A 26060-nucleotide genomic window follows, 5' to 3' on the forward strand; every position below is an offset into this window, starting at 1 on the left:
CCAATACTAGTGGTGCACCAACATAAATGCAAAACCGACAACAAAACCAGCAGTAGCAAATACCAACAACACTTTACCCTAACTTGCACAGGGTAACAAACTAGAACGCAACAACCACCCCACCCAAAACCAGTAGCGCACCAACCTAAAACGAAAAAAAAAAAAACAGGAAAAACAAAACCACAATGCAGATTACAAACTCCAAACCCAAACACACAAATTATTGGACCCATATGCATTTACCCAAGCAAAAAAATCAAACCCCAGACGCCATTCACCTACTGTGGAAATGACTTTCATTAAAAAAAAAAAAAAAGATACAGTAAGACAAAAATTGGCTGAGATTGTCTGAAAAAATCATAAACAATTAAAAAAAAAATAAAAAACCTAAACGTAAACATAAATAATATGAAAAGTAACAATGTCACCAACATAAAGAACAAAACCTATCACAGGTCATATACCCACACATTTGAAGCCTCATACCTTTCACCCCTAACAAAATATTGTGCACATACTAAAACAATAATGCAAATAACACTTTTGCAAACAAACAACACACCAACAATTTATAAAATACAAAAGATTAGAATATGCAAACTCCTCAAAATAAAAATGGAATGATGAACCACACCGAAAAAAAAAAAAAAAAAAAAAAAAAAAAAAAAAAAAAAAAAAAAAAAAAAAAAAAAAAAAAAAAAAAACCACCAGAAATTTTTTTTTTAAAAAAAAAAAAAAAAAAAACTCATATGCTTCAATATGATCTGTACAAGTTAAAACTCATAGAACATACATAATGAAGACTGTGATGCAATGTTTAATGATAGCAGCTATCATTAATAATCTGAAAAAACTCATCAGTTCCACTGACAATCTGAAAAAGCACAAGCATATTAATCAAACTACAATTCAAATTCTTACTTTTTCCCTATTTAAATATAGTCTATTTTGCAAATACGAATATAAACACTCTCTAATTTCAAATTGTAGATTTCTAATAAAAGAGTGAATTTTTTTTCAATATAATGATTTAGTTCTTAGATCTACGAAAATAGAAGCAAAAGCAAAGGATTTCATTGCATGCAGTATTAATCAAACTTAGAATACTAAATATTAGAAATAAGTATGAAGATTATAACGATCTAAAATATGGATCTAATGAACACTGTTATTATACATAAATAATAAGCAACATCAATAAATGGAAGTAAGAGAACACATACACTCCTTCGTATGAACTTCAAAATTTGCTTGTGTTGAGAAGATCAGTTGATTATTGATGTTTTGAGAGTGGGTACTGAACAGACGATGACACGGTAATACAGAGAGATTTAGAGCGTCGGTGATGTCCGGAAATGGTGAGTTTAGATGAATTGTGCGAAATGATGATGTTAAGTAAAGTGTCAAAGAAACGGTATTACAGAGAGATAGAGAGACGGTGATGTCCGGAGATAGTTAGGTGAGATGAAACCGGCGAGAGAAGGACGAACACGTTCTACGCACAAACCAACCCAAGCACCCACTATACCACGGCAAAAGCTCAAAACAATAAAATAAAAATAATAAACAGCACTGAAATTCAAACAATTTTCAACACAAAAAATACAACAATAATTAAAAATTGCAAAAGATGAAACTATACAAGCTGCTCATCGATGGCGGCCAGAGAAAAAAAAAAACAGAATAAATCACACATGCAAGTATTCCTACACCGCCAAACACCCCCCACAAAAAACAATACCCACTGTAAGAAAAACCCAACACCTCATGTACCACCCAGACCAAGACCCCCTACGTTTAGAGAATATAAAAAAAAATAAAAAAAAAAAAAAAAAAAAAAAAAAAAAAAAGGAAACCCTAACCCAGAAATCGTACCCCTTCCACCATCACACCCGCCGCACCCCCCCTCCCAAAACCCTAACGATTGACGACCGACCAACAAACACACCGGTAAAACCCCCCAAAAAAAACAAAAAAACAAAAAAAAAAAAAAATCAGCACAACACCGCGAGAAAAATACAAAAACCCCAAACCACTATTGAACACTAGCCAACCCACAAACCTCTGGAAAATAAAACCCCAAAACAAACAACAAAAGAGGAGAAAAAGGATAGAAGGAAATGGAGAAAAAAAATACCTGAACTGAAAGCGGAAGAGGTGCCCCTAAGCCGCTTAGACGGCCTCCTACTGGAACCGGCCATGGAGAACGCTCGGAACACCTGTGTACCGGAGGGAAGAGATGATAGGAAGAAGAGCAGGCGGGAGAGACGAGGAGGCTGCGTTTTTTGATTATAAATCGATAACAAGGAGAGAGAAACAAAAAGAACTACCTATTATGACTACATCCACGTGAGTTTAAATAACCAAACATCTGAATCGTCCAAAAATTAAAATCAACGATCAGGGACTGTGCTCACGAGCTCGGCTGACTAGGGGGTGTGCACCGGATTCAAAATCTATATATATATATATATATATATATATATATATATATATATATATATAAAAGCAGCCCCTCTAGCATGAAACCGCAGCCTTTCTGACCATACATATTTCCTAGCATGTTGTTATGAGTTATTTATTTCTGGTAAGGCTTACCATTTTGAGATCAAATAAAATATATAGGAAGATACAAAATAAACATATATTATATTGACCTAGTTTGTATCGTCGTTTGTTCCTAGCTATGCAACTATTGTTAATATATTCCATATATATTAACAATAGTTATATATCGCATGTGTCAAAAAGCATGTAGTTAAATAAAAAAAATATGGGTTGACTTGATTGATGATTATCATCTATATGATCTAAATAAGAATCAAACATTTATTGTGGGTAAGGTGCCAAGTAAGGTCCAAACAAATCAAACTTTATATATAGAATTTTATAAATGCATTAAAATATAACTGGAGGTATACAAGTTTAGGAAGTTACTTTGACTCCATCATCTATGTAATAGTACCTAAAAATTGGGAACAAACTCACCATGTATAAGAAGTCCTGTAGGATTGAATCTTATGACTTTGAAAAGATGGGCTTCAATCTTATTAGAGTTAATACCCAATATAATCATCGACTATAATGATGTTAATTAACTTAGTCTTAAATGACTTTTTATGCTCAATTTAGCCCTCAACTTTGATGGTTTTACAAAATTTACTTCTTTGTTAAAAATTTTGTAAGTTGATTGTTAGAAATAGGATCCTAATGATAATTTATCATCCTTCATCCCATTTATGATGATTCATTTTTCTTCCCCTTATTAAGATTCACACAGAAATGCAAATCGTACCCAATTCAACTTCAATCATATCCTAAATAAATAAATACTGAGTAAATAAATATTTGCCTAACCTTCCTTCCTTATTCCCTTCCTTAATTAAGGTTCACATAGATATCTTCATAGATTATAAAATTATTGAATTACAGAAGCCATTGGAAGTTTGAAGTAACTTGCTGGCTGGAAGAGATGCAGCGAGCAGATGACGATGGAGTGACGGAGCAATGGACAACAAGTTGAAAACGGTGTTCTTCAGTAGACGACGACGGTAGGAGGTGTACTGGAGCTCTGTGATGCACTCGAGCAGACGACGATGGTATACTGTTGCTTCTCTGCTACTTCTCTACTGCTTCTCTAAAGGTTGTGCACCCAAATCCAACTAAAAAAATTATTTAAAAAAAAAAGATGTAGGCAAATATTTATTTATTTAGGGTTGAAGTTTATTTGGGGAAGGAGAAGGAATCATCCCAAATAGGATAAGGATGATAAATACCATTAAGAGCTTATTTCAACTAACATAATTTTAAATAAAAGGACTAAATTGTATAAAATCATCAAAGTCGATAACTAAATTGATTACAAAAAATTATTTGGTACTAAATTATAGTCAAGAACTATATTGGGTATTATTAACTCAATCTTATTAATATTTTTTTTTGGGATTACAATAGAAATCTACAATGTACTAGTACTTGAGTATCGAATAAACCCTATTCAAACGTAATAGTTTACAAACCATATAAAATCAATCATAGTCATGTGTAACTTTTCATAAATACGTACAATAATGTATATAACTCTCTTAAATACATACATAGGGTTCTAATTGGTCATCTTGAAGGATCCTATGCAAGGAAACCGGGAGCTCCAATCCACTTTCATTTGAAAAAGAAAGTTTCACCAATTTGTCGATTATATGTCTATATATGTGTGTCCCACCAAATTAAAGATAAGAATATGTTTGGAATGGATGAAGAGGGATTCAAGTTTATTGTTGTTAATTTATATATATGTTTATTTTGTCATCATAGTCTAATTATGTCATTATATTGAGTTTATAATTGTTAGAAATGCACACTATTTATGAGATAGACATGCAAAGAGTATTATAATAATTATAATAATAAAGACTCAAGACCAGTTAGCCCTGCTTCCCCCTCCCTACGTTACCTCTATATAAGCCAAACCAAACCATCAATTTTTCTTCACAAACCCTTTGAAGCAAAGAAATTAGAAGAGAAAAAGTACCCAAAAAATGGCCTTAGAAAAGAACCTAATAAGTCCAAAAACTTCATCACCCTCTAGTGCAAGGCTATGGGAAGAAAGAATAAGCAATGTGTTCAAGAAAGAATCTGAAATCCACTTTGATCATCTCCCACCCCTTTGTGTTTTCCAAGTCCCAAAACTTTTGATTCATCAAAACCCACAAGCTTACACTCCTCAATTGGTGGGCATGGGGCCTTACCATCATCTCATGCCCGAGCTCTATCACATGGAGAGGTACAAGCTTGCAGCCATTAAACAGATTCTTGACCCCTCACAAATCCTCAACTTTCAACACATTGTTGTTGATAAGTTGAAGCAAATGGACCCCATGATTCGCGCGTGTTACAGCAGGTTCATGGACCTCCAAGAAGGCACTTTGGCTTGGATTATCGCCATTGATGGCTTGTTCTTGATCCACGTTTTGCATACTCTTTTGTCGTCCTATGATGTTCAAGGTGGATGTCTAAGTGGTGACAATATTCTCACTCGGGACATAATCCTACTCGAGAATCAGATTCCTGTCATTCTTCTCAATGAAATCTTGAACCTGGTTGAACTGTCATCACCTTTCGATGAAGTGTTCTGGATGTTGTTGAGGTTTTGCGAGGCGCATTCGCCGTTGAAAATCTCAATGGAATCGAGGAATTTCTTCAATGATTCCCGACAACCTCTGCATCTGCTAGATCTCATGTACCATTTGATTGTCAAGGATAAAAGTCCTGAATCCTGCGTTGAGGTTCCAATACAGGAGATACAAAAAGGCAGTCCTGAAACCAAGTTGATTGTCAATGAAGAAGACGACGACCAAGATCAAGACATGTTTGAAAACTTTGAGGAAATTATAGATTTTGTGGAGACTCTGGGTCCTAAACCCACTCAAAAGATTATAAAGCCGGTTAAGGATGTGAAAAACGTGATTCCTTGGACCACCATTTCAGGTCTGTTCAGGACAGCCACAAAGATCGATGGAGACGATGAAGACGAGATAACATTCCCTTCAGTGGCGTCCTTATGGCGTTACGCTCGTGTCAAATGCTCCCCAATTCTGCAAGGAGGCAGCATCTGCAACATCGAATTCGACGAACACGAAGCCGCCCTTTACCTCCCAGTCATCACTCTAAACTCATGCTCGGAAGTTATACTGAGAAACCTCGTAGCATACGAGGCTTCCATGCTCAAATCAACCTTGGAATTCGCGAGGTACGTCAATCTGATGAATGGGATTGTGGACACTGCAGAAGATGTGAGGATGCTTAGGCAAAATGGGGTGATCAAGGGCACTTCTACTCTCAGTGACCAAGAAACTGCAGACCTCTTCAATGGAATGAAAAGGTTTTTCATAAAAGCAGATAAGAGATCCAACATTGAGGTTGCCATCAAGAAGGTGAATGAGTACTATGATAGGAGGATGGTTGTGAGGTTGTATAGGAGGATGAAGAAAAATGCAGATGTCTCATGGAAGATTTTAGCTTTTGTTTCATTCATTTTAACCCTAGCAATGTTGGCCTTACAAACATTTTGTGAGTCCTTTAGTTGCAGCAGATTTTGGGGGCCTAAATGATTTCTTAGCCGCCCTACCAGCGAACCTGTGATATACATACTCTGATCTGATCAAACCTTAGTATTAAGTCAAAAACTACTGCCAGTAGCAGATGTCTAATTTTATTTATTTATTTTTATGCATGTATACTAGTCGGTGTGTCACATTTTAATAAAATTTTATTTCTTATAATTACATAATATTTAATGTTACATTTTAATGGTAGGATGTTGAACTGAGCTCTCAAGCCCCCCTCTAACATTAATAGATTAATATACATTGGGAGAAGGAGAAGATTAATATACATTGTAATAGTTTAATTTTGACATTCTTACTATTTTTAGAAAATTGTATTTTTTTTTTGAAAGGTGGCCAATAAGGCATATATTAAAGGTACTCAGAAATAGAGTCTGGAGGGACATCGTCCGAATACATAATCGTAGAAGAATTAAATGCAGTAGCCGCTAGACTATGTGCTAAATAGTTCTCTGATCTAGGAATAAAATTAACTGAACAATAATCAAAAGAAATAATGCATGCTCTACAAGCATCAATGGCATAGCCAACGTAAGTCCGAACAGTGATAGCTTGATTTGTCAAATACTGTTGCAGGGTCAAACAATCCGTGAGTATGTGTACTGAGCGCTCTCCACGATTCCATAACCAAGACAAGGCTTCCTTACATGCTATTGCTTCAGCCATAAGCGGGGACAGACAATCTGACAAGGGTGCACTGAATGCCGATACATATCCCCCTTCCTCGTCGAACAAAACCGCGCCAACCGTAGCCCTTCCTGTAGCTGGCATGAATCCAGCATCGACATAGCATCTCCGTCTCGGCTCGGCAGGCTCGTTCCGTGCGCCCTCTTGGGCGATCCCCATAGCAGTCACGGCATTTGCCGTGTTGTAGTGCTGCTGCTGCCGTGTCACGGCAGTGGCAGTAGCACTGCTTTGTGCGGCAGCCCCTTGGTCCGTTTGTGGGTGGGTGTGGTGGACTCTTTGCCATGCAAGTGCGGTTGCTTCGGCCAAGGCTAACACTTTTCGTGGTCGCGGTAGACACGCGTCCCATACCGCTCCGTTCCTGGCTCTCCAAATATGATATAATATTGCAGCTGCGTGAACAATTTGGTTAGTGTCTAAAATATTTAATAGCTCACTAAACCAAGTATGAAAAACATTTGTTGCTATCATGGGGATTGGAAGGTGAGATTGAGCCCAAATGGAACTTGCATAACCACATGTTACTAAAGCATGCATTGTGTCTTCATCCATTATTCCACACATAGCACGTATTGGTTGGATTTCCACCCTCTTTATAATCAAATTCGTTGTAGTAGGGAGGATACCACTCAAAGCCTTCCACAAGAATGTCTTCCATTTGGGGGGAACTTTTAATTTCCATAGGCGTAACCAATTATGCGTGTCTGTATTATCATTGAGATCTCCCACAACTGCTTTGTAGCCACTCTTAACAGTATAATTACCTCCCTGATCACCATGCCAATACCACATATCCTCATAGTCCGGTGATACTGGAATCCTTTTTATCCTAGCCACATCCGTAGGAATAAAAATATCTGCCAAAATATCCGGATCCCAGGTTTGTGTCTCATGATCAATTAATCCCAACACTGCTGCATTATTTAAATATGGGGGCTTATCAGTATGAACCATTGGGTCGTGTTCATCTTGTAACCATGGGTGGTCCCAGATTAGAGTTGTCTTTCCATTTCCAATTCTGCGCCTCGTTCCGCTACAAATCATGCTCTGAGCTGCCATTATACTACGCCAACAGAAACTGGGGTTATTTCCTACTTTGGCATCATAAAAGGTCCCTTTTGGGTAATATCTCGCTCTGTAAACTCGTGAGACCAGAGAGTCAGGTTTTGTTAACAAGCGCCATGCCTGTTTGCCCAGCATTGCTATATTAAATGTGTGCAGTTCTTTAAAACCCAAGCCACCATACTTTTTTGGTATACACAATTTGTCCCATGCCTTCCAATGGATTCCTCGTTCATTCCCAGATCCCCACCAATACCGGTTCATTGTTCGCTCAATAGCTGTGCAAATCCCCATAGGTAATAAAAAGACACTCATTGAAAAGGTGGGCATTGCCTGAGCCACACTTTTCAACAAGATTTCCTTACCAGCTTGCGATAACAATTTCTTATTCCAAGATAGGATTCTTTGCCTTATCTTATCCTCAATATATGAAAATGCTGCTTTTTTATTTCTCCCTACAAATGAGGGTAGTCCCAAATATTTTCCAAAGTTTGGTGCCTGAGTAACCCCCAGTATCTGCGCCACTTCCTCCCTACTATCATCCTGTGTGTTCTTGCTATAACATATGCTGGACTTATGATAATTTACCACTTGGCCAGATAAATTTTCATACCGTGTCAAACACTGCTTTATCGCACTTGCTTCCTGCACATTTGCTTTAAAAAATAGTAGGCTGTCATCAGCAAAGAATAGATGTGAAATAGAAGGTGCACCCCTTGCAACTCTACACCCATGAATTGCTCCCTGAATCTGTGCCTGTTGTAGCAATAAAGATAGTCCCTCTGCACAGATAATAAATAGATACGGGGATAATGGGTCTCCCTGCCTGAGTCCGCGAGATGGGATGATTGGCAAACCTCGGGTTCCATTCAGTTTGATATTATATGACACAGTAGTCACACATAACATGATTAACTCCACCCATATATTACTAAAGCCCAAAGCTGTTAACATGTTTCGTAGGAAAGGCCATTCCATACGATCATACGCTTTCGCCATATCCAGCTTTAAAGCACCCCATCCCACCTTTCCACATTGTTTTCTGTTCAGAAAGTGGCCAACCTCTGCCGCTATCAAAATATTATCTGTAATCAATCTGTCAGGTATAAATGCACTCTGTGTATCAGAAATAATATCATCCATGAGTGGCTTCATCCTGGCTGAAATCATTTTAGCCATAATTCTATAAATCACATTGCTTAGCGCTATAGGCCTGAGGTCCGTGACCCGTTCTGGATTTTTCTTCTTCGGTATTAAAACCACATCAGTATCATTCAAGTTGGCTGGGAAGGTCCGTGTATTCAAACAGTCCACAATAAAATCCGACACATCTCCTCCCACCACATCCTAGAACTGCTGATAAAAACCCGGATTCATTCCATCCGGGCCGGGTGCCTTATCCGGGAACATAGCAAACAAGGCTGTTTTCAGCTCATCCTTTTCAAAGGGGCGCAATAACTCTTCATTCTGCGTGTGTGTCACCCGGGGCAAGATATTGGCATAAAAACTTTCATCCATCTGGGACTGGTTTGACGAGAAAATATCTCGATAATAATCAAAAATAGTTGTTTTCATGGCTTCTCCCTCCACCCAATCCCCATTATCATTCATAATTTTTGAAATTGTGTTTTTCTTTTTACGGTGAGAGGCATACCTGTGATAGAACTTTGTATTCGCGTCTGCCCCCTTCAACCAGTGTTGTTTCGCCCTCTGTTTCCAAAAGGCATCCTCCTGAGCTTCTAATTGGGCCAGGCGTTCCTCTAACTGCTGATACTCAGCCAATGAATTTTGATCTGTGCGTCCCCGTAACCGCAATTGTTCCTTGCGTAGGCACCGCAATTTCTCATCAAACCTATGATATTTATCACCTCCCCATCGCAATAACTTATTACCACATAATTCGATACAGGCTTGTAAACCTCTATCTCTTCCTTCAATCCATGTCGTCTCAACCACACCCCTACAACCCTCATCATGAAGCCAGGCCATCTCAAACCGGAACCCTTTTCTCCCACCACCCGTCCTTTCCCGAAGATTCAGAATCCCAAGGAAAAGAGCAGAATGATCTGAGCGTCGGGTTAGAATGTTCAAGACACTTGCCTCTCTCACCACATCTCGCCATTCCTGCGTGACCAGCACTTTATCCAATCTTTCTTCAATCCAGTCTACTGTCCCCTCTCCTCTTTCCCAGGTAAACGGGTACCCCTGCATAGGTAATTGAGCTAGCCCACACTCATCAATAGTCTCTCCGAAGCCACGTAATAGTGCCTCTGGATGGGGATTACCCCCTCGCTTCTCATACTGATATAAGAGATCATTAAAATTCCCTATAATAACCCATGGCAACTCAGAGCGATGTGATAAGGACTTGATGAATTCCCAAGAATCATTCCGTCTTTCTCTTTGCGCATAACCATAATACCCTGTCATCCTCCACTTGTCAAACCCCGGCATTGTTACCTCAATATCCACATGATTTTTAGAGTAACTCAACAGGCTTGCCGTTCCATTCGTTCTCCACATTAAAGCTAATCCTCCCTTCGTCCCCACACTATCAACTTTAAACACACCATCGAAGCCAAGTTTCACTCGGAGCCGCTCCGCATGATCCTGGGCAACCATGGTCTCCATCAGAAATACAAAATCGGGCTTCTTACTGGACACCATGTCCACAATCTCTCGAACTGTTCGTGGATTACCCAAGCCACGACAGTTCCAACTCAACGTACTCATAATGTTGGGCGGGTCTGGGAACCAGCACCCGCCATGAACAAGTTTTTTGACACATCTGCCATGGTAATGTCCTCACCGTTACCCCGCCCTCCTCCCCCATACCCCCCTTCCCTTCTTCTCTTCGAAACCGCCTCAACCGCCTCCTCGGCCCCACCATCCACAACCGGCCCTACCCGCAGCACACCCTCCCCCACCGCACCGCCCTTTCGGCCTCCCTCCTCCCGCACCCCCTCGGCTACCCGTGGCAGTCCCCCCACTGGGACCAGCCAGCTCTCCCCCACCTCCCTCGGTCCACGGCCTCCCCCAACTCTCATCTCCGCACTATACGGATAAAGCTGAACCGGTATTGTAGAGACCCGGGCTTTGACACAGAATTTGTATGTATGTCCCAAAAGCCCACAAAAGAAGCAGAAAGAATGCAACCGTTCATACCTGAAATTAATCCAACAAGTGGTCTTGTCCCGTTTCAACAACTTCATACGTCTTCGTAAAGGTTTGTCCACCGGGATCGATACCCGGATCCGATAGAACGCTAGCCAAGGCGCCCCCATAAATCTCTCATCATGTTTAACAAACGTTCCAATAAAGTTCCCCATCTGCTCAAGCATTGGAAGGGACGTATAACCCATAGGGACATCATGAAGCTGTACCCACATATCAACCGAGTTCAACTCAACATCAATCGGTAACATTCCATCCTCCACCAACCGGCAAACCAATGTATTGTTCTCGAATGCCCACGGACCACCATTCAAAACATACTCAACATCCGTTTTGTGGAAGAAAACGAATAAAAACAATCCCTTATATATCTCCGTTACCGTAACCCCCATCACCGGTTGCCATACGGACGCCAATACTTGCCTCATGTATTCCAATTTGATCATACGTGCTGTTAGGAATCTACCAACTACACTCCACGTCTGTACCGGCTGCTCGGCACCCTCAGTCCCGCCCTCCTCCTCCACCGGTGCGAAACAAACATCTTCATCGTCAATCACAATTTCGGCCGTACGCTGCGTTAATTCTGCCACATGGTGCTCCTGTTCGGTGTCCGCCATATCGCCTTGCTGATTAGCGAATTAGCGCTGCCTTGCTATTAATCGGAAACCAGCAAACACGCCGGAGAAAGCTGATGGAATAGCGAAAAACCTAGCCAAAACCCTAGGAGAGAAAGCAAAACCCTAGAATTCTAGAGAGAAAATTTTTTAGTACATGATACTGTAAAATTTTTCCTTAAAATGCATATCTTCAGGTTAGGGATCGGATTACGGAAAATTCTATGCCTAAAAGTGCCATATTCCCCATACGGAAAGTTGCAATGATATATTTATGTTTTTTAATGTAAATTGGTTAAGGAATGATATATACATGTGTATTGTTGAATACTACTATTAAGATCAAGCACTTACTATATAAAAAATTATATAATCAATACCGAATGTGTAATTTTATTTAATTATACTTAAGATTAAGAATTTACCATTACATTAAAAGTTATAGCTAATAACAAAAACACAACTTTATTTCATTATTATACGTAGGTAACAATCAATGTCACACTGTCACATTCCGATGGTTATAAGGTGTTGAACTCGGGTCTCCAAGCCTCCACCCAACAGGAAATCTGGAGAGCCAATTGCATCCAGCTTTTTGCTACCAATTCAAAATGTGGTGTTAGTTGCTAAGCAAAGAAAAAAAAATAAAGTTACGTATTCATTACAAGTTATAACTTTTGACGTAACGCGCGATAACTTTTTTTTTCTTTTTTTTTTTTTGACAAACATAGCGGTAATTATTTGACCTAACAATTGGTACTAGATTTTTGAATCTTATTGAATTCCAATGTTTATTAGGTGGACTATGGTTCACACAGCTGGATCATACATATAGTACATTATTTCGATGCATAATGCCATAATGGTACATTATTTTTATACGTACGTAATATTTATTATTGGAATAAGGTTCAAATTGGCCATTGAACGTAACCTGAAAATGCAATTTGGCCACTGAACGAAAAAAAAAAATGTGCAATTAGACCAGTGAACACTCCAAATGTATGCAATTTCACTTGATAGCAGGTTACCATCAATTTTAGCAGGTTACTTGCTTACGTAGCAGCTGAGTTGGCATTTTTAATAATTTTTAACTAATTTTTAATAAATTTTAATAATATTTTTTTAAAAAAAATGACATGTCGTTTTATTTTTATTTTTTATTTTTTATAAATTTTTTTCAGATTTTAAAAAAATTTATTATTAAAATTTATTTAAAAATTATTAAAAATGCCAACTCAGCTGCTACGTAAGCAGATAACCTACTAAAATTGATGGTAACCTGCTATCCGGTGAAATTGCATACATTTGGAGTGTTCAGTGACCTAATTGCACATTTTTGGAGTGTTCAGTGACCTAATTGCACTTTTTTTTTTCCGTTCAGTGGCCTAATTGCATTTTCAGGTTACGTTCAGTGGCTAATTTGAACCTTATTCCTTTATTATTTGAATGTTTATAAAATAGAATAAAAATTGTTTGAATGTTCATTATTTATATGCATAAGATTCAATCTTTGTGTGTATACCGTTCATTATTTGAACATGTACAAACTAATTGAAGTTCTAAGCTCATTTTTGCTACTTATGAGGTTCATTATTTGTAATATTTTATTTCTTTATAAATCAGAGTATTACTGGACTTATTCGGTATACTCACTCCCTTCCCCTCCCCTCCCCCTTTCCTTTACTCTTCCGATCCTTTACTTAGAATATAATATTGAGTACATTTAGGTTCACTGTTTCTATGCATCCAAAAAAAAAAAAAAAAAGGTTCACTGTTTCTATACATGCATTCATAAAATTCACTATTTGTATGAATATATTTTTGATGCATGATTCACATATCTCTGTATGGACAATGATCCACTGTATGCTATTGAAATCATATTAACATATACCTATTTAATTGAAAAATATAGTAATCTAACCACAATGGGCATATTTGTCGGGCCACAATAAAACAGAAAACCGACTAACCAATTGCATAGCTAGACTAGTATTTATCACCCTGTCGGATAATATTTTCAAAGTCTTTTATTTTGAATAGATCCAAAATGTCGCTTTCTTCTTTAAATATAAAATTAAAACATTTTTTTACCAATCTTATTCAGTTTCATCATCCTGCGTAGGTTAATGCATTTGATTAAGAATATTGGTAAGCAATGTTTAGGCATGACTTAATTACAAATACAATTAAATTTATTTAATTAACAAAATTTTTATCGAATCAAACAAAAATAGAGATATAGTCAACTTACACAGGTATAATGATAAACACATTAAATGATACAGAATTATTCGTATAATATTTAAATTAGTAAGGATGAACTTGATTAATTTATCTCAATATGTGGATGCACAATTTGAAACATGTATTAACTCTACTTTCCGGTTAGATAATGACAAAAAAATTTAATATAATGGATTTCTTTGACTCAGTGGACATTGAGGATCAGTTTTCTTGTGTTGAAAGTTGAAACCCTCTAATAAAATAGTGTCGATGAATACAAGCATGAGCTTTAAAATTTCAATCTTATTTGATTGATGTGTTAATTTGGCCTACAAAATGCATACATTATAATTTTAATTTTTTTTTTCTTTACTAATAAGCTTCCTTCCCAATAATAGACCCGAGGGTGCTGGACCCGAGGCTCAGGTAACTTCTTTATCATTCTCCCCGACCCTTGCCCTGTGACTTCCTGACTGGCAGTTTCTTCTCCGACCATCCGAACAACAAATCATTTTCCCAACCCCCAAGCAGTTGACAGCCCTTTGTCTCAAATCCGAGCTAGCTAGCTCCCACTGCACCTTAGCTAGTTGGAGACACAATTTTTTAAGTAGCGAAGCCGTTAAAACTTATCTTCCTTTGTTGACCCTAATCGAGCCGCAAAGCCTTTCCAGCCTTTTGAATGGTCAGGCCCAATAGGAAACTCGTAGGAGCCTTGGCAACATAATAGAGCTGCACCGGGATGACTGAATCAAGTTGCACTTAGATTTCCTTAAGGCCCCCATTGCCCTTCCGTTCACCCCATTCATATCTTCCTTTTTGTAATACTATGGGGTCCTCCCCAATCAAATCTGTCCTGATGCCCATCGCATCCTGACATGTTTTCCATTAATGCGCTCGACACAACATCTCGTGCACTATCGAGCTCTTTTGATTTCTTTTCTCTGTTTGCGCTCTTCCCCCTCGTCATGGAGGTGGCTTTCTAATGATTCAGTCCAAGGGTCCGACCTGTAGTATAACCAACATTCCCAACAACAATAAGGGGTGCTAATAATTATAGAAATGTTTCTTTTCAAAAAATAAAAAATAAAAAAAAATTACGAAAATCCATAAAATGATTTGTATTATTTTCTTATTATGCATATTTTTTAAAAAAATATTTACAAATACTTTTTTTTTTTAATATATATTTATATGTTTCCCTCACGTTTGGTATCCGCTCATTTTCTTAATTTTCTATTTGTCTATTTCCATGCTAATTAGGTTTTGACCTTTTACAATGCATGACATCAAGTTGAAATCATTTTTCACGTTTTACAGTTACAATTTCCTGCTGCTTATTTTCTTTTTTTTGAAAGCATTTCTTGCTGTTAATCTTCAACGCATTCTCAATTTGTCATGCATTGACGAACAACTTTCGTGACGCATTAATTTTTACTAAAACATATATGCATTATTGCCTTACATTATTGTACTTTTTTGAGAAGTGAAGAAAATTTGAGTCATTGTCCAAAAGTGTGCATTAAATACATTTCGCATTGTGACCTATAGCACACTAGTTCAAACTAAAAAAAAAAAAAAAAAACAAAAAAAAAAAAAAAAAAAAAATCAATAGACCACTAATGTTGAAAGTCGAACTTGTAACCTTGTGGTTACCAAGTAAATTACATTATTGTACTTTACTACTTATACGTAATATGTGAGTGCGTATTATAATCTTATGTGTATATGATATATTAAAATATCACTAAGCTCTGTGACAATTCAATTGGTTAACCAACTCAAAGTAGCTTCATAAGTTTTGCTTTGCTAATAGTTACATGATGCAAGATTCAAAAAGTATCAAAGACCAAAAAAGAAATGCATGCATTTTTTCTTATTATGTTGTAGGCATTAGTGTACACGCATTTTGGGGGCTTGTATATCAGAGGTACTTCCTGCAATTTACCTCTTTCACGCATCTCTAAGACAGGAATGGTGAGGGGTCTTTAAGTTGGAGTTCAATTCAAACTTAGACTTAAACTACACATAGTTCAAATTTCTATCACATTTTTTAATCCTTATGTAACGTATTTTTATTCATCCAGGAAAAAAAAGTGACTTGTGTTATAATTATTTAGTATAATGGCCATTAAAATATAAGCCCCTTCATTTGCCTTCCATTTAATCCATTGTTTATGATAAGGAGTTGAAAGGTTGTATGGATTGTTATATAATGGAGTGAAGGCTAATGAAATGAGATACACATATTGTTGTGCTAAATACTTGTTCTTCTTCACTTTGTCTCTCTTCACGTACATAAGCATATATATACATACATACCTCCGGGTGTATAACCGTGCAACATCACGCGAGAACTAACGAGTTGATAGGACAAATTACAACACGTTATCAGCACGAGTCTCTATTGTATTCCTCGGTGAACGGTATGTTCGGACTTGTTATAATACATGTTGTTATACTAGGCAAGCATGTTCATAGGATTCATATAATACATGTTTTATATGGCACAAGTTGATTCTACACCTCTTGATATGATTATGAAATGCATGATTGATATGATACATATTGATTCTAAAATTTGAAATATGAATTGCACATACTGGTTCGTATATATATGATTGTGTAATTTCCTGAATATATATTTCCAATTTTATTTTTTTATTCTTCAAATTGCAAGAAAAGCATGTGATATATATGTTTGTGTAAATAGAAGTGGCTTTTCGTATGAAGATGCAATGTATGTATACATATTATTTTCATTTCGCATACTTTGTATGTTATATACCCTATGTAGTGCATTATTATGTTTTTATGATATGTCATTTGCCTGTGATTAGCAATTCATTTTTGTGCCTGATTAGGCAATGAATGAATGGTTTTTAATTAAGATTGTTAAAGTTTATTTTGTGGAAGCTTAAGAGTGATTAAGACTTTAAAGCTTAATTGATGACTTGGGAGCATCAATTAGGTGTATTGGAGAGTGAAGCATCGCTCGTTGTCTGTAGCACGAGTTGATGCTATAAACACGAGTCGATGCTTGTTGCATCAATTCGGTGTTTGCCGCAACAATTCGTGCCTTGTTGCTTGTAGCACGAGTTGATGCTATAAACACGAGTCGATGCTTGCTGCATCAATTTGGTGTTTGCCTCACCGATTCGTGTTGCACCATTTTGGTTTTTGTGTATATATGGCTATGAGTTTGGTTTGGAACCTTCAATTATTGTTTCTATGAAATGGGTGATAATTCTTCATGTTTGTTAACAACTTTTGAGTGATGAACCCCTCATCAAGACATGGTTAAGAATTTGGGTAAATACATGAATTTGTAAATACATATTATCTTTATTTAGTCTCTCAATTCATGTATATGAGATAGGCTCTATATGAACCATGATGCTTAGAAATGGTAAATACATGTGGTTATATGCCAAATTGTATGTATATGTATCCATGTATGTTCTACGACTATGGATATCGAATGCATAATCGGTCCTTATTATGTTTGCATTGGATTGTTGTGTTTGTATTAGAATTCTAAGAAACGGATATGCATATTTATGTAAAAGGTGTTTCTTCATCCACTGCTTGAACATGTATTCAAAATAGTGGTTTTTCCACAAGTTGTCACATTGCCTCCTAAAGTTGCATCAAATGATGATCTTGTAGATTATGCCTTTCATTGAAAATGCGAATTTACTGAGCTCGCTCATGTCGATAGCAATTATTTCACTTGGGCTTTGGATATTGAAATATATTTGGCATCTAAGAAATTGAGCCAAACTTTTGTTGCTAAGTCACAGAGAACCGATGCCCAGAAGGCACAAGCTCTCATTTTCATACGTCACTACTTGAACCACGATCTTAAAAATGAGTATTTGATTGAAAAAGTCTTTATTGCGTTATGTAAGTCCCTGAAGAACCATTTTGACTAGTAGTTATCTATTGTCCTTCCCCAGACACAATTTGACTAGATTAATCTCAAGTTTTAAGATTATAAGTCAGTAACTGACTATAATTCAGCTCTGCACAAAATAGTCTCAGAAGTGAAACTCTAAACAAGAAGTTTTAGAGAAATATTTAATTGAAAAGACATTGCCAACTTTTCGTGTGAGTAATTTGTACTCCAGCAGTAGTACAAGATAACAAATTATGAGAAGCATCCTAAGCTGATTATAGCACTTCTTGTGGCTAAGAAACATAACTAGTTGTTGATGAAGAATCAAAATGCATGTCTGGTTGATTTTGCACAGGTGCCTGAAGCACATAATGTTACCTAGTTGAGTAACTTTATAAGGGGTTGCAGTCGAGATTATAACCAGTGTGGTATGAGTTTCGAGCTCAGAATAAGAAATAAAGTGATCAAGATATTCAAGGACGACCAAACTCATCGAGGCAAAATTCTAGCCAGAAGCAGGTTTGCTATCAATGTGAGTGTGAAGGGCATTGATCCCCATGTGTCGCACACCAAAGCATTTGGTCATCGGAGAATGAACTTCATCTTGATGATTCTAGCTAATTTGCCTGAAGCAAATATTGCGATAAACTGTGATAATGAAATGATGAGGTATTGATGAAGAAATTATTGGTGTCATGATAATGTTTTGAACAATGCATGAAAATATATTCATGGCCAAAAAAAAAAAAAAGTTAGTTTATGCCTGAAGCATGAAGTATCCGAGTAGTTAGCATATGCTTGAAGCATCCGAGAAGTTAGTTTATGCCTGAAGCATCCGAAAAGTTAATTCATGACCGCAATATTCGAAAAGTTAAGTTATTTTTGGACGCAAATTATTATGAGGGCAAAGTGATTTTACTTTGCTGATTTTACTACTCGGATTAACTATCCGAAATGTACTATTCAGGAAGTTTACTTCTCAGAGTTACTTCTCTTAATTTGCTTGCTTATTTACTCAATTTTGTTCTCATGCATGCAACATGACTCTCGTATGCAATTGACTGGTTGTTAACTCAAAATTGAGTTATTATTTGTTCCATAAATCCTATATCAATCCCGTAAGGATTTCTATTATCAACAAATTATGATAATTCTCTTTTGACTAAATTTATGATGTCAACATGACAAAATCCTCTCCGAATATGGCTTAGTACAATTCTGTGCTGTTTAAGGAGTAGTATACTCCTTTATAAAAATGATCTTTGACTTATTGCCATACATGATATGATTGATTTAGATGTTATTGGTTTGAAAGATAGAAGCGAATTATATCATATCAGTTTGCCCAAAGCAAACGAGAGAATGGATTATATCATACCAATTTGCCTGAAGCAAACGAAGGAATAAATTATTTCATATTAGTTTGCCCGAAGCAAATGATGGAGTGAATTATATCATGTGAATTTGCACGAAGCAACTTCCAAACTAGTAAGTGAACTAATGTAAAGTTGAGGATAAGGATTTTTGGAAGATCTTGAAGATCTATTTTATTTGACAAGCTTCACAACTTCCCTATGATTGTTATGTACCCTTGTAATATCATTTGATATTTATGCTTTCATATCTGATTATATATTTTCTTGTTGGGGACACCAGTTTTATATGCTATTGTGGTTATCACAATATGACCTACTGTATATCATAGTTATTCCCCCTAGAACCTAGTACGAGGTATAAACCCAAACATTTCCCATCTGCGTTTTATTCAAAGTGTGCAGTCTTTTTCCTATATCACCACCATAGCGTACCTTTGTTGGCATGTATATGTTGATTATAAACCTCCGTCTGTTATTTAAATTCTTAGAGTATATAATTAGGTACGCTGACTGCACACTTTATGAAGATCATTTCACTGCATTAGGGGGAGATAAGAGCTCAAATTTTATAGAATGCCGAGAAATTCTATGAATGATTGATCTTCAATATTTGAATCCACGTACTAGGTAGACTGAACTAGAAGTTCAGAAGAAGTAAACTGAACTAGAAGTTCAGAAGATAATTAATCTGCCAATATATATATATATATTGATCATAAAAAGAGTGACTAGGTCCTACATATTTTCCCCAACTTGGACCATATGTATCTACCAATGCTCCTTGACGCCAGAAGCGTGGAGACATGTTGGTATAATCCGCGGAAAGCTAAATCTAGTAGAAAATGGTGTCACTCTTGAAATCGCTTAAAGAAGTATGTCCTGAAGACATTCGTCCAGAAGGCGAAAACCCCAGTAACATTTTAGGTGCACCCAAAATCATAATACTGGGGATGCGGAATGACTAGATAAAAATATCTTTGGGAAATTTCTAGAGTCTGGTTGAATTAGAAATTGCCATTATTTTATATATATGGGAGAGATTTATGAAAAATGTTGTAGTTGTCGACAACAGAATTGTCTTTACAAATTGTTCTCGTTATATGAGAATCTGGATCCAGAGCTAGGCACCAGTTGTGCCTTGGTATATTTTATGTATAACGGAGCAATTAAGGCATGTACAACTCAGCTCGCTAAAACTGTATTCTCTTTATAACACGTACACCATTTAATGTTAACCCTGTAGGTTACAAATGGGTGTTTGTACGAAAGAGAAATACAAACAATATGGTGGTATGATATAAAGCGAGACTGGTAGCTTAAGGGTTTACGCAGAGACCCTGAATTAATTTTGATCAAATATTCTCTCCCACAACATATGGCATTACGTTCCGCAAATTAACATTATTGGCAGTGAATTATGAATTTAGATATGCAGTTGATGAACGTCATGACCGTAATTTACTGGTCATTAGACGCTAATATTTATTTGTAAATCCCCGATTGATTCAACACTTTTGGAATGTGGAAAGTGAAAATCGCAACGTGTATCATTAAATTACAAAAGTCTTTGTAAAAATTGAATATTATTGACTGAGTGTTTTTCCTCCTGAAGAAGGAATGCATATTGAATGATTGAGTTGACTGTGTATTTTTCCTCCCGAAGAAGGAAAATGCAAATATGTACCATTATGTGTTCGTTAAAGAATTGCTAATGAAGTTATTTGTTTATTATCATAGTCGATATTGATGGTTTAAATATCATTGAAACACATAGAGAGCTTGGTGATATCAGCTCATGCCGAAAGACGGAGTTTTGAAATAAAAGACTTGGAAACCCAAGTATTGTCTCGACCTGAAGATCGAACTTCTCATTGAAGAAGTTTTATACACCAGTTAGCCTATTTGAAAAATGTCTTGAAGATGTTTTATATGAATAAGTATCATTTACTTATCACACATACAGTTGTCCAATAATCTCTTGAAGTAGATAAATGACTATTTAGACTCGAAGATGATAATGATGATATTTTGGGACTAGAAGTCCATTACTTCATTGTTATTGAACACTATTATTGAACTAGAAGTTCCATAATCGCATCAGGCCTGATATTGAATTTGCGATGAAATTGCTAGCAACATTTAGTGCTTTCCCCTACAATGAAAATTGGAATGGTGTTTAACATATCCTCTATCATTTTCGAGGTACAAAGATTTTGACGTTTATGTGAGAAACCAATATGTGGTTTTGATGGGCTACTTGGACACTGGCTCTTTTATTTGATCACTATAATGCCAAGTCTCAAACTGGTTATGCTATGTTTTACCCCCAATGTCCCATATGAGGATGAATAAAGATTGTGTTGCCCGAACAAGTAATAGTTTTGTTAAGGGGAACCTTACAAAACGTATTGCATGCACCTAAGTCCTTCTACACACATGAACTCCAGAAGAGTGGTAAAATTCTTGTTGAGAAAGTTTGCCCTAGTGAATAATCTTGCAGATATATATATTCACTAAGTCTCTCCCTACATCCACTTTTGAGTAATATGTTTATAAAATTAGGATGCGTTGGCTAAGAAGATTGTTATCTTCAGGGGGAGCGACAACCCCTAGTTGTGCTAGAATGGGCAATCTAGAGGACTTTTGAAATCCTGAAGATTATGCTCTGAAAGCATATGGTTGTACTCTTTTTACCCTAGCTATGTTTTCCCCCACATGGTTTTCTTAGGCTAAGGTTTTTAATGAGGCAATCGATGTTGGTGCACCTGAGTGGATAGTCCTGAAGACCTTTGAAATCTTGAAGATTACGTCCAGAAGGCTTATGGAGTTATGGTTGTACTCTTTTCCTTGGCTAAGTTTTTTCTCACTGGGTTTTCTTAGGCTAAGGTTTTTAATGAGGCAACCGGTGCAACACATGGTTTGACATACTTCGTGTACTCTTTTCCTCGTCTAGATTTTTTCCCACTGGGTTTTCCTAGCGAGGTTTTTAACGAGGCATGAATATGGTTATTTAATGGCCAAGGGGGAGTGTTATAATTATTTAGTATAATGGCCATTAAAATATAAGCCCCTTCATTTGCCTTCCATTTAATCCATTGTTTATGATAAGGAGTTGAAAGGTTGTATGGATTGTTATATAATGGAGTGAAGGCTAATGAAATGAGATACACATATTGTTGTGCTAAATACTTGTTCTTCTTCTTCTTCTTCACTTTGTCTCTCTTCACGTACATAAGCATATATATACATACATACCTCCGGGTGTATAACCGTGCAACATCACGCAAGAACTAACGAGTTGATATGACAAATTACAACAACTTGCAATTTTTATTACTACTATCTTTCTCTTCTATCAATAAAATCATGACAAGTGACAAGAGTTTCCACTTAATAGTAAGTAGATAATAAATATACTTTATAAATTGAAACATTGTTTACCAATATTCTTAATCAAATGCATCATCCTGTATGCGCAGGATGATGGAAACTGAATAAGATTGGTAAAACAATGTTTTAATTTTATATTTAAAGAAGAAAGACACATTTTGGATCTATTCAAATCAAAAGACTTTGAAAATATTATCCGAATACAAGTCTAGCTAGATATGCAATTGGTTAGTCGGTTTCCTGTTTTATTGTAGCCGGACAAATATGTCCATTCTGGTTAGATTACTATATTTTTCAATTAAATAGGTATATGTTAATATGATCGATTTCAATGGCAAATTTTACTGTGGATATCGTCCATATAGATATATGAATCATACATCAAAATATATTCATACAAATAGTGAATTTTATGCATACATATAAATAGTAAACTTAGATTTACTGAATATTATATTCTAAGTATAATGGGGGGGGGGGGGGGGAGGGAGGAGTGGTATGCCGAATAAGTTCAGTTATACTCTGATTTACAAAAAAATAAAATATTACGAATAATGAACCTCATATATAGCAAAAATGAGCCTAAAACTTCAATCACTTTGTACATATGTTCAAATAATGAATGACACGCACACAAAGATTGAATCTTATGCATATAAATAATGAACATTCAAACAATTTTCATACTATTTATGCACATTCAAATAATGATGAATGTTACGATATAAATAATGTACTCTTGCATAGAAATAATGTACCCTTATGCATAGAAATAATGTACTATATGCATGATCCAGCTTGTGAACCCTGGTCCACCTACTAAACTTTGGATTTCAGTAAGATTCGAAACTCAGGTACCAATTGTCAGGTCAAATAATTACTGTGACGTCAAAAGTTATAACTTGTAATGAATATAGAATTTTAAATTTTTTTCTTTGCTTAGAAACTAACACAACGTTTTGATAGCAGAAGGCTGGATTTAATTGGCTCTCCAAATTTCTTGTTGGGCGAAGGCTTGGAGACCTGACTTCATCACCTTGCCATCGAAATGTGACATTGACGGCTACCTAAGTATAATAATGAAATAAAATTGTGTTTTTGTTATTAGCTATAACTTTTAACATTGTGATAAATGCCTGTTCTTGAGTATAATTAAATAAAATTACACTTTTCTTATTAGTTATAATTGTTGACATAATAAGTGCTTGACCCTAGCACTACCATTCAACAATACGTACACATGTATATATCATTCCTTATTGGGAATATGGCACTTTTAGGCATAGAATTTTCAGTAATCCCTAACCAGAAGATATGCATTTTTAGGAAAAATTTTGTATATAGTATCTTGTACTATAATACAATCTTCTAAAATAGTAAGAATGTCAAAACTATTACAATGTACATTAATCTATTAATGTTAGAGGGAGACGTGAGAGCTCAGTTCAACATCTCACTATTAAAATATATAACATTAAATGTTATGTAATTATAAGAAAAACAATTACATTAAAATGTGACACTGACTAGTATACATGCATAAAAATAAATAAACAAATAAATAAATAAAATTATGCATCTGCTACTGGCAGTAGTTTTTGACTTAATACCAACGTTTGATCAGATCATATCAGAGTAGGTATATCACAGGTTCGCTGGTAGGGCGGCAAAGAAATCATTTAGGCCCCCCAAAATCTGCTGCAACTGTAGGACTCACAAAATGTTTGGAAGGCCAACATTGCTAGGGTTAAAATGAACGAAACAAGAGCTAAAATCTTCCATGAGACATCTGCATTTTTCTTCATCCTCCTATACAACCTCACAACCATCCTCCTATCATAGTACTCATTCACCTTCTTAATGGCAACCTCAATGTTGGATCTCTCATCTGGTTTTGTGAAAAACCTTTTTATACCATTGAAAAGGTCTGCAGTTTCTTGGTCACTGAGAGTAGAAGTGCCCTTGATCACCCCATTTTGCCTAAGCATCCTCACATCCTCTGCAGTGTCCACAATCCCATTCATCAGATTCACGTACCTCGCGAATTCCAAGGTTGATTTGAGCATGGAAGCCTCGTACGCTACAAGGTTTCTCAGAATAACTTCTGAGCATGAGTTTAGAGTGATGACTGGGAGGTAAAGGGTGGCTTCATGTTCGTCGAATTCGATGTTGCAGATCCCTCCTCCTTGCAGAATTGGGTAGCATTTTACACGAGCGTAGCGCCATAAGGATGCCACTGAAGGGATTGTGATCTCGTCTTCATCGTCTCCATCGATCTTTGTGGCTGTCCTGAACAGACCTGAAATGGTGGTCCAAGGAATCACGTTTGTCATATCCTTAACCGGCTTTATAATCTTTTGAGTGGGTTTAGGACCCAGAGTCTCCACAAAATCTATAATTTCCTCAAAGTTTTCCAACATGTCATGACCTTGGTCGTCTTCTTCTTCATTGACAATCAACTTGGTTTCAGGGCTGCCTTTTTGTATCTCCTGTATTGGAACCTCAACGTAGGATTCAGGACTTTTATCCTTGACAATCAAATGGTACATGAGATCTAGCAGATGCAGAGGTTGTCGGGAATCATCGAAATTATTCCTCGACTCCATTGAGATTTTCATGGGCGAATGCACCTGGCAAAACCTCAACAACATCGAGAACACTTCATCCAAAGGTGATGACAGTTCAACCAGGTTCAAGATTTCTTTGAGAAGAACGACAGGAATCTGATTTTCGAGGAGGATTATGTCCCGAGTGAGAATATTGTCACCACTTAGACATCCACCTCGAACATCATCATAGGACGAAAGGGTATCCAAAACGTGGATCAAGAACAAACCATCAATGGCAATAATCCAAGCCAAAGTGCCTTCTTGGAGGTCCATGAACCGGCTGTAACAGGCGCGGATTATGGGGTCCATTTGCTTCAACTTATCAACAACAATGTGTTGAAAGTTGAGGATTTGTGAGGGGTCAAGAATCTGTTCAATGGCTGCAAGCTTGTACCTCTCCATGTGATAGAGCTCGGGCATGAGATGATGGTAAGGCCCCATGCCCACCAATTGAGGAGTGTAAGCTTGTGGGTTTTGATGAATCAAAAGTTTTGGGACTTGGAAAACACAAAGGGGTGGGAGATGATCAAAGTGGATTTCAGATTCTTTCTTGAACACATTGCTTATTCTTTCTTCCCATAGCCTTGCACTAGAGAGCGATGAAGTTTTTGGACTTATTGGGTTTTTGTCTAAAGCCATTTTTGGGGTGATTTTTCTCTTCTTATTTCTTTGCTTCAAAGGGTTTGTGAAGAAAAATTGATGGTTTGACTTGGCTTATATAGGGGTAGGAAGAGGGAAGCAAGGCTAGCTGGTCTTGAGCTAGTCGATCTTTATTATTATAATACTCCTTGCATGTCTATCTATCTCATGAATAGTGTGCATTTCTAACAATTATAAACTCATCAATATGATTAGACTATGATGACATAATAAATATATAAATTAACAACAATAAACTT

General features: G+C 36.6%; 3 protein-coding genes across 3 annotated transcripts; 1 reads left to right on the plus strand and 2 right to left on the minus strand.

Moving 5' to 3' along the window:
* The first annotated feature begins 4538 nt into the window (after positions 1-4538).
* LOC109177475 (putative UPF0481 protein At3g02645) lies at positions 4539-6110 on the plus strand. Its single transcript, XM_019326856.1, has one exon. It carries the CDS (start codon positions 4539-4541, stop codon positions 6108-6110), a length of 1572 nt encoding a protein of 523 aa, XP_019182401.1.
* Positions 6111-6476: 366 nt separating this feature from the next.
* LOC109177491 lies at positions 6477-9050 on the minus strand. Its single transcript, XM_019326860.1, has one exon. It carries the CDS (start codon positions 9048-9050, stop codon positions 6477-6479), a length of 2574 nt encoding a protein of 857 aa, XP_019182405.1.
* A 15181-nt stretch (positions 9051-24231) lies between these two features.
* LOC109177501 (putative UPF0481 protein At3g02645) lies at positions 24232-25800 on the minus strand. Its single transcript, XM_019326872.1, has one exon. The coding sequence runs from the start codon at positions 25798-25800 to the stop codon at positions 24232-24234; it is 1569 nt and encodes a 522-aa protein (XP_019182417.1).
* Between the last annotated feature and the right edge of the window lie 260 nt (positions 25801-26060).

The sequence above is a fragment of the Ipomoea nil genome, unplaced genomic scaffold (genome assembly GCF_001879475.1).
Source record: "Ipomoea nil cultivar Tokyo-kokei standard unplaced genomic scaffold, Asagao_1.1 scaffold0176, whole genome shotgun sequence".
NCBI classification, from domain to species: domain Eukaryota; kingdom Viridiplantae; phylum Streptophyta; class Magnoliopsida; order Solanales; family Convolvulaceae; genus Ipomoea; species Ipomoea nil.